At 38.1% G+C, this 10,947-nt stretch overlaps 1 protein-coding gene across 2 annotated transcripts in view; it reads right to left on the bottom strand.

The window, feature by feature from the left end:
• Positions 1 to 360: 360 nt before the first annotated feature.
• LOC143285414 (uncharacterized) overlaps positions 361 to 10,947 on the bottom strand; it is a 13,931-nt gene continuing 3,344 nt past the window's right edge. For both annotated transcript variants that reach the window (XM_076592669.1, XM_076592668.1), the window contains exons 2-4: positions 10,158 to 10,421; positions 8,201 to 8,410; positions 361 to 7,062 (exon numbers count right to left, since the gene is read on the bottom strand). In XM_076592669.1, the coding sequence (XP_076448784.1) occupies positions 6,914 to 7,062; positions 8,201 to 8,410; positions 10,158 to 10,236 (438 nt within the window). In that variant the 5' untranslated portion in view covers positions 10,237 to 10,421 and the 3' untranslated portion in view covers positions 361 to 6,913. The remainder of the gene's footprint in view (positions 7,063 to 8,200; positions 8,411 to 10,157; positions 10,422 to 10,947) is intronic.

The raw sequence follows: 10,947 nt of genomic DNA on the forward strand, positions 1-10,947 counted from the left end.
TTTCAATAAACAAATAATGAACTTGAAACTGAAAAGTTCGTGCAAGACGAAGCTCTCGATAGTGCCGTGGTCTAAGGGGGATAATAACAAAATCGCAACATTGCGAACAAGTCAACGTTGCCTCCCCTGTAACAGTCCCTTCGGTGCAGATCTTTTAAAGTTATATAACCGACATCACTTATAGCGGGCGCACACACACGCGCGCGGGCGCGCACAGACTTATTCTCAATTGCAATTCTTTTAAAGACTTTAATACACACACACACACACACACACACACACACACACATACATTCCACTGCTTGCTTTTTTTTAACAAAATTTTAATGCATAATTTCACTGGTTAACCTGGAAAAAAAACATAAAGGCAACTACCTTTTAACAAGGATCGGAAAGAAAAATATTAACTAAACTAAAAAATGAAAATAAAAAATAACAAATAAAAAATATAATATAAAACAACAACTTAGAGTAACGATAAACTATTAAATATGTTTTTGGTGGTTTTTTTTGTGGGGTAGGGGTGGGTTATGAGTATGTAGAGTTATCCTATTTTCTATTATATTATGTCAAAAAAAATAATCAGAATGCCACAATTCATATAATTTTCTGAACACATTCCAGGACAATTACTACAGACTCATTTGTCTATATAATATACTATCTTGGCAAGTACTACAGACTTATTTGTCAGTAATAATAAACTATTCTAGACAGGCACTAGCCTTGATCATCAGTATTATACAATTCATTCATGTACTAGACATAGTGGTCAATATAGTTTAATAATCTAGGCCTGTACTAACCTTAACTGTGTGTTTAATACAATCTAGACATGTACTGTAGACTCATGTGTCTATTCTGTATAATATATTCTGTATGATTTTATCTAGACATGCACTAGTCTTAATAGGCTGTATAACACAAGTACTACAGATTCAGTCATTGTATTGTACATGCTAGACATGCACAACACTGGTTTGTGTAATGCAATCCAGACATGTACTATAGACTCATTTATCTTCAAAATGCAATCTAGATGCATATTACAGATTGAGTATTCCAGATCATACAATCTAGATGTGTGCTACAGATGAGTATATATAGGAAGCCTTCTTAACTCACTCAGTACGACCAGTCCTCTCTTCTCCTCTACACAGACCCCTCGGATGTCCAGTGCGTGTCTGAATGACCCAACCTTTAGCTTCCATCATCAGAATTGTGGTATTCTTTGTCAAAATTCACGTCTTCAGTATAAGAGCCTTCCGCTTGCAATATTTTGATGATGGTAACTGGGATGAAACGCTGTTAACGTCGTCTCTTTCGCCGTTCGTATGGAGAGAGTTAATGAAGATGAGAAGACCTAGCGTGAACCATGGAATACTGGCCAGGAACTCCTTCTGGTGTATGACAGTCTGTTACAACACCACAGCCGGTCGCTTGTAGATAACATTAATGGAGCTGTGTACACAGTTAGCTCACAGCCTGTCCAATCCATTCCTGCGTCAGTTTTGGTGTGAAAAAGTATTGAGCTCATCTTTGCTCATAATGATTTTATCACTACATGGTTTCCATATAAAGCCCTGTTTACAGACACAAACTGAAGTGATGAATGTATGTTAACTGCATGTACAATTATAATACTGATTTAGATCTATTCTATATTTTACATCTCAGTACATGATGATATATAGTCTAACAATAACGTAAATGGCAATTCATCAAGCTTATCAAATTCTGATGTGCATGTATATGTTTGTGTTTGAGTACTGTATAATTATGTGTGAAAAAGTGTATATGTGTGTGTATGTGTTTAGTTTTTGGTTTTGGTTTTGTTTTTTGGTAATAATCCATGTGAAAACATACATCACTTAACCACATGATAATCACTTCATGAACAAGAGAAAAAAATGGAGTGGAGTTGAAACAAAGATTCACAAAGACTGAGTTGTTATAATACACACTGAACACCAAATATAATATTAGACCCAAACCACCCACAAACATCTACGAGTTTTGATTTTGCATACACCTGAATCAGTTGCAGGACTCAAAGTACAGGTTTACAAATTATACCATACACTTTCACTGCCACATCCACAAATATAAATGACACTGAAACTCACATACATTATTGCAAATATTCCAAGACTGAATAAAAATCATTCATAACTTCCTGTATTCGTATACATGCATTTATTCAAAATATACTCCATATTTTTATTCCCAAATAGAAATTTGACAGACATCATTTGTAAATACCTCGATGTTCAATGCAGATCATTTGAAAGTAGTGTTATGATGTGAGACCTTTCCAAATGCCAAAAAATACTTCACCTGAAAATATTCTGGCAGTTCAGGCATATAATTATGAATGTGTCAAAACAAATCATGTCAAATCTGACATGTACATGTCCAAAGACTTGATATGCATATTTCAGTCTAACATCATCATCTTAGAAGAACAGACTATAACAAATAAACGAACGACTGAAGTGCATAGGATATTTCTGATTTATAGATAATCCCAAATAAACCAGAAACAAAACAAAAGCTCAGATATTACATCACATTCGTCGTACATTAAAAATATACGATCCAATGTCATGCTTAGAAAACACATGGATATGTTTGTTTTAACTCACTCAGTACGGCCAGTCCTCTCTTCTCCTCTACACAGACCCCTCGGATGTCAAGTGGGTGTCTTAATGACCCAACCTTTAGCTTCCGTCGTCAGAATTGTGGTATTCTTTGTCAACATTCACCTCTTCAGTATAAGAGCCTTTCGCTTGCAATATTTTGATGATGGTAATTGGGGTGAAACGCTGTTAACGTCGCCTCTTTCGACGTTCGTATGGAAAGAGTTAATATGAACTGTGTAGTTTCAGTTTCAATTTCTCAAGGTGTCACTGCGTTCTGACAAATCTACACAACACTACATCTACTACGTTGATGCCTGCCCAGCAGCATAACCTAATGCACTAGTGAGGCCTTGAGCACATGCATATATATATTTCTGTACCTCTCAGATTGGATTTCTTCTATAGAATTTTGCCAGAGGACAAGACTAATATTGCCATGGGTTCTTTTAGGTGCCATGTGTATCTTGCCACAGGACCTCTGTTTATCATCTCATCCAAATCACTAGACAATATGATTTTCCAGTCAAACTGGAGTGATGGCCTAGAGGTAACGCATCCGCCTAGGAAGCGAGAGAATCTGAGTGCGCTGGTTCGAATCACGGCTCGGCCGCCGATATTTTCTTCCCCTCCACTAGACCTTGAGTGGTGGTCTGGGCGCTAGTCATTCGGATGAGACGATAAACCGAGGTCCTGTGTGCAGCATGCACTTAGCGCACGTAAAAGAACCCATGGCAACAAAAGGGTTGTTCCTGGCAAAATTCTGTAGAAAAATCCACTTGGATAGGAAAAACAAATCAAACTGCACGCAGGAAAAAATACAAAAAAATGGGTGGCGCTGTAGTGTAGCGACGCGCTCTCCCCGGGGAGAGCAGCCCAAATTTCACACAGAGAAATCTGTTGTGATAAAAAGAAATACAAATACAAAGACAAACAAACTTGTGAGAAAGGGCGAGACCGGGACTCGAACCCAGACCCTCATGGTCACTGTACTGGCAGATAACATCTTAACCATTCTGCCACCTTCCTCCTGTGTAGAAAAATCACCAATGAAGAAGGCATGCAGAAGCAACAAGAAACAACAAAAATAAAATAAAAGGGGGGGAAAAAGTGCTACATGAGGTGCATACAACTCAGGTGAACAAATAAAAAGAGAGAAAGAAAAGAAAAAAAATGATATGGAATAAGAGATCTGTTGAACCTCAGCTGTACAAATCCCAAGATCTTTAGGGATTCCAAGCACTTCGAACACTCAATAGTTGGAAACATATGGACTGGTGCCATCACCACCATCAAAGACCAAAACAAAGAGGCATCACAGGATAACATCATCATGGTTTTCAAACACATCCAAGCAGCGGAAGAACATGGATTGCACGATCCTTAAAAACACATGTGATATCCTGCATGTGTATACAGATGAAGGGGGTTCAGGCACGAGCAGGTCTGCACATAAGTTGACCTAGGAGGTAGATCAGAAAAATCTATAACCACAACCGACTGAGGACAGCAGCCCAAATTTTCACAGAGCAAAACCTGTTATGGATTAAAAATAATTAAGAAAAACATAAAGTAATTCAAAGCTGCACAAACTCATCTCATACTTCCATTCCTTTTGATTTGTGTTAGCATGGTAATTAAAAAATGTCCTACTATCATTTGCCACATTAATACATTCTTTGCAGTCAAACTTCTGATTAAAGATCAATGGAATCACACACAAAAATCTACAAGACACAATCCACTTATCTCTTTAATTATGCTGGAAATTTATATTTTTAGGGTGGTTGTGTGTATTGAGTATTGTTGTTAATATCTTGTTTGTTCGACAAGTGTATTTGTTTTCCAGGAAAAGAATCATTTGTGCAAAACTCCTTAGACTCAGTTACTGTCCTCTTCAACTGAACAATAATTATCAAACAATAAACATTTTGTTGAGATTTTTTCAGTGAGTAGTAATATCACACAGTTTCCTCAAGAGTATTACTTGCAGAGGAAAAACATCACTTGATCAAAAGCCTTGACACACCCCATACATCAGAGTTTAAAAAAAATGAAAGCTCCAATATGAAAGTCAAACTCACAGCAAACATATCTATTTGAACGTGCTCAGGCACACACACAATCACATGGTCAATCTCACATGCAAATGTACTTTTGTGTGTATGTATGTGTGTATGATAGTTGTGTAAAACAAAAACCATTAGGACAGCAGAGAAGGCAATTTGGCTTCAGTGGGGAGTGTCTTGCCCAAATTACATCCCAACTCCCTAGGCCAAGAGGGTTTTAGGACAGTCAGTGTTGTGATGGTTCCCAAAGGCAAACTAGCCTCTAAGGCTGCAGCTTTAAGAACCAGTGCAATCTTGCCTCCTAGTTTGATAGCCATACTCCTTCGAAAAACCACTGATCATACAGCTCTCACTTTACTGTTAACCCAACTGTAAGCTTATGTCTACACACACACACACACACACACACACACACACAAAGAGCAAAGACACACATGAAAACACACCCACATATACACAGAAACATGCAGCCTTACTATATATCATATGCAAGCACACTTAACTTTTAAATCAATAAGCCCACATTAAAAAAAAAAAAACAGATCATATCTCATGGAACACACACACACACACACAAAAAAGTGGAGGGCAGACATATCTGAACAAACTTTTTAACTGTACACCAAGTCTCCCTCACATTTCTGTTTCCCAATATTCACATCATCACAACAAGCATGGAATGTCAACATGGAAAAGACACAACACTATGACAAATTTGTAGCACCATATTTCCCAGGCTACAAGGCACTTGGTGATTATACTAGTACAGGGCTCATTCCCTAATATTCTTCTTTTTTTCTTCTTTTTTTTTAAACAAACAAGTTATTGCCTATATTGTATGCTGCAGATCATAGGGTGCAAATAACCCACAGCAAAACATAGCACTTACAGTTACACCCATCAAAAGACAACTGACAAAAAACAAACAAACAAAAAAAAACCCACAGCAAGTACACAAGATACAGTGGCAAAGCAAACTGGAATGAGATTCAAACACAATGAAAAGAGCAAATGTACCACCGGTAGTCTTCATTTGTAGTAACTTAGCAAAAAAACAACAACATAAAGCCGTCATCAGTATTATAGCCAAATCATGTGCTGAAATCCAGAGAACTCCTCAACATGGTCATAAATATAAAAAAAATTTTAAATATTAAAAATATATTAAAAAAAAAATCACATGGGCAAGATGTGGTAGGAATGTACAGCTTTGCAGCTTGGCCACACATACATAAGTGTGCTCTAGATTATAAGGTCACCCAGTCAGTTTTGCTACTGAATAGAAGGTACTGCCTTGCAGCTTTGGTAATTGTGGCAACTGATTCACTTACATGTCTCATTTGGTCAAAAGGAATGTATTGTATCTTCGAAGGCACTTTTTTTCTTTTCTTTTTTTTTTTCTTTTTTTTTCTTCTTTTTTATGTAGAATCCCTTGAGTTTCGGGAAAATGCATTTTTAAGAGATTGGTATTCTTCTTCAGCAAATACTTTTTTCTGTATGTCATGCTGAATATCGTCTCTTTCTCCTTCGCAGTAGTCTCATTTTGTACAGTCTTTGTGTGTAAATATGTTCAAGCTGTGGAGTATTGGATTATGGGGCGTGTCTTAGTGATGAATGGTCTTTGTGTTTGTGTGTGCATGTGTGTCTGTATCCTCAATGTTGTGTGGTGTGTGTGTGTGTGTGTGTGTGTGTGTGTTGTTGTTGTTGTTGTTGTTGTCATAAGAGTAGATGTAGGAGTAATAGTAAAAGTAGGACTAACAGTATTAGTATGTTCATTTTAATTAAGACACTTAAAAAATACCTGATATTAGGGGTGGGTCTGTGTGTCTGTGTGTGTGTGTGTGCGTAATTGTAGCAGAGGAGTTGTACTTTCATTTCACAGTTTTTCATTAGGTTGGTATATGTATGAGTAAGTGTGTGTGTGTGTGTGTGTGTGTGTGTGTGTGAGCACATGTGCATGCATGCGAACATGCTCTTGTGAGCATATTTCCCTTCACTACCCCTGCTCCTGTGCTAAGCAGAGCGCTTCCCTGCATACATACTTTTGTTCCTGACATGTGTGTCACAACACCACATGAATTACCAACAATAAAGGCACAAGAGCACTCTACCCATCCATGAATTGCCCATGTCCTGCAACTATTCTCTCCATGTCAGAACAGCCCCAGACAGTGGAAAAGATCAATGGTATCGTCCAGAGAGAGATCAACAGTTGCTCGGCGACATAGCTGACGCCGAAGATGATGACGCCGCCGCTTCAGCGGTGACAGTGCTGGAGGGGATGACAGGCTCCCAGCTGATGACCCCTCGCTCCTGAGGTCGTGCCCTCTGACCCCGACTATACGCTGCCACACCTGGAAACACACACACACACACACACACACACACAAACACACAGCACAGGTTACAGTAAAACATGCAGATTTAAATCCTTTAACCCCTTTTGAGTTGTACGAGGAAAATACACACAATACAGCTGATCACCTGCTTCTGGCTGAGCAAACAGAAGTGAAACAATTCATGAGGGAGGGGCATGTGGGGGAGGAGGGGGGCAGGGTGACATTTAAAAATGTTTTTAGAAATCAGGTAAAAAGATTTGCACATAAAAATATCATTGATTAATAAAAAATATAAAAAAATCTAAATCTAAAAAAAGAATTTTTTTTAAATAACTCTGCCAAGTTACAAACCAGCTTTATGAGTTATCGGTATATACGTACCACAAATGATATCTGGCTGGTGGGGTTTTTTTTTTCTTCACAGCCCAAAATCATTTTGCTGAACACTGGGAAATGTGACCAGTATTTTCAAAGAATGAATATATTTCACATTACAGTCCTTCTCTGGGTGTTTGTTTGTTTGTTTATTTGTTTTTGGCGTTCTGGAAGAAAATAATAGTCTACTCGTATATGGTTCTCATATTACATTCCTTGCAATTTTCATTTTACCAAAACTTTCTTGTACCTTGTTCCACCAAATCCAGTCTCACCTTCCCTACCTCTCCCTCTAAATTCAGCGATAAAAAAACTGAAAAGGTAGAAAAGTTAAACACATGTATGAAGTACGAATGAAAGTACTTCCTCTACTGAGTTCAATACTAGCCGATAAGCAACTCTGTCAGTCATTTTATCAATACATATACACAGACACACACACACACACACACACACACAAAGAAGAAGAAGAAGAGAGCGCAGTCAGTATCCAAGACCACCACACCAACCACCAGCCCCCCACCACCACCCCCATGCCCCTAATCCCCAACTCACACACACACACACATCCACACCCAGAGGAAGAGAGTGCAATCAGTATCCAAGACCACCACACCAACCACAAGCCCCCCCTCACCCCCCACCTTCCTAACCCCCAACACACACACACACACATCCACACCCAGAGGAAGAGAGCGCAATCAGTACCCAAGACCACCACACCAGCCACCACCCCCACCAACACACAAACACACACATCCACACCCACAAAACTCACTTGCACTCATAATGCCAGCCGACACAGTGGGGATATGGTCCAGTTCCTCCCCTCGCTGCATCCTTCGGCGGCGCCGAACAGTTCTGACAATGAGAGTCAAACTGATGACGAGGACCACGGCCAGAAAGGCAATGGTCACTGCCGCCAGAGTGTCTGTCTGTGTCCGTGAGTCACTGCGGTCATTGACTGGATGCCGCTTGGATCCCGGCTCTTGAACAGCAGATCAAAAAATTTAATAAAATGAATTACAATGAAATAAAATAAAACAAAATAAAATGAAATAGGGTCAAATAAAATAGATTTTAAAATAAAGTAAAGTAAAATGAAATAATTGTATTCTTCCCGTAGCAGCAGATAGTTGGGGGTCAGAGGGCAAAACCTCACTGACCAGCTGCTGCTTGGACCACGGGTATTAAGAGCACACCAGAAAGTCAAATAAATAACTATATTCCCCATTTGTACATCTATACTAGTTAAATTACTGAATGTGTGTTTTAAACTACTGTTCCAGTGTCTTGAAGTACCAGTGTCTCAATGTTTAAGTACTGTATCAGTGTTATAAAGTTAAACTACTGTACCAGTGTCTTAAACTATCATTCCAGTACATGTCTCAAAGTTTAACTGCTGTTCCAGTGTCCTAAACTATTGTACCAATATCTCAAACTTCTGCACTACTGTTTTAAACTATCATAGCAGTGTTTTAAACCACTGTACCAGTGTCTTCAACTATCATATCTGTGTCTGGAAGTTAAACTTCTGTACCAGTGTCTTAAACTGCAGTATCATCATCTTAAACTATAGTACCAGTGTCTTAAAGTTAAACTGCTATACCAGAGTCTCAAAAATACCAAACTACTTCTTTCAGTTGTAATCATTTTAATCCAGATTTAAGAATATTCAGACTGTCAAGAATGCTGTTGCATGAAAAATACAACCTTCAGAAGCATAAGGTTTGTGAAAGTTATGAAGGCCACTATTTTATTAAATATAAAAAGCATATAAGTGAATAAAAATTCCCAGAAGCCTGATACCCAATTTCCTACTGGAACCCATTTTCTTACCAGTGACTGGACCACACGTCAGAGCTCTTAACTGCATAAAATCAACTGAAAATCTCCACAATGGAAAACAAACTTTAAGTTACTGTACATATCACACTGTTGTAAAGTTCTAAATTTACTGTGATGGTGATTGTGAGACAGAGTTCCTTCCCTCATACACCTCTTCATGATCCTTTCCTGAAATAGATCATGTGAAAGTGGGTCTTTTTTTTCTGTCTTTTTTTTATGGGAGCTTGAATTCGATTTACTTATATAATGGAAGGTATACATCTTTTTTTTTTTTTTTCAATTATCATTTCTTAAAATAGTTTTTACTTTTTTTTCTCTCAGTCTCAGTTGATGAGCATGAAGGAAAATTTCTGTATGCCATCAGTGTGTTCAGGACATTAAACTGATTGATTGACTGAATGGTTATTTGACTGATTGATCCAGAGATAGATTTCCAACAATTTGTTGGAAAACATCCACACAAGGTAAATGATCAACAATGCACCAGAAATTAGTCTGTCACTTTATATTGGAAAAAAAAAAATCTCTCTCCTGTTTACTTGGTGCTCTTGCACAATTAAATTTCAGGCAGAATTTCCTGGAATACATGGGAGATCTGTTCCTAAACTGTAGGGACTGCTGCCCCTTGCATGACTTCCTCCACAAAGCAGAGACAATTCAGTTAGTTATGAAGCTGTCCCAGAAAAATGTGTCCAATTCTCTCTCTCTCTCTCTCTCTCTCTCTCTCTCTCTCTCTCACTTTGTCTGACAAACAGATATTCTATCTTGATATTACACACACACACACACACACACACACACACACACACACACACACACATGCAAATCATCAATGAGCATTAAAATAAAACACAATCAGTCAAGTGGTGTCAGTGTTATGGCATTACCAGTTGTGGTAGTGGTGAAAAGCTCTGTTGTGGACATCACATCTGTGGCGTTGGGAGGCACGGTGTCACCCTGAGTCATGGTGACCTTGACCTTCCGGCCTGCTGTTTGTGTGAAACACACACCTTGCTCTCCTTGCCTGTGCCGTCGTCTGCCTTGTTAGAAGAAATTTCCAAGGAAATACCACTGATGTCCAGATCCCTCTCTTTGCCAGGCATTACAGGGTCACCTTTGCTTCGCTTTCATCATGATCATCATCCCAGGTTCTGCAGGCAAAAAGTTTCAATTCATCAATTAATAAATTAAATACATAAACAAAAGAAATACACAAATAGATACACAAATAAATAAAAGAACACTGGTGGTGAATCTATACGAGTAGTATTACAAGTTACAACCATGTTGCTAATTGCTTTCCAATTAAAGATATGAATATAAGCCACAACAGCCTTCTCAATCAGTGATGTGCAGGTTATTCAACAAAAATTATCATATATTAGCTTTAGTCATTTGACTAATTTGTATAAAAGCAATATTAGTATACTATCATAAGCTATCGACTTAAACATTTATGCCCAAGCTATTTCTGCCAACTTGACTCAAAAATACAATAAAATGAGCCCAACTGCTTCTTCAATTCTTTATTGCTTGACTGTAAAGAGGAACAAAATTAGTTAAAATTAAATATCAATATATGGCACAGCCACTTAGGCTTTTTTTTCCGTTGATTTTTCACAGAAGGACACAAAAAGAAACAAAAACTTCCCAACTGCTTTTTCTGACTTGACTAAT

This window comes from Babylonia areolata, chromosome 9, assembly GCF_041734735.1.
Source record: "Babylonia areolata isolate BAREFJ2019XMU chromosome 9, ASM4173473v1, whole genome shotgun sequence".
Lineage (NCBI taxonomy): Eukaryota > Metazoa > Mollusca > Gastropoda > Neogastropoda > Buccinidae > Babylonia > Babylonia areolata.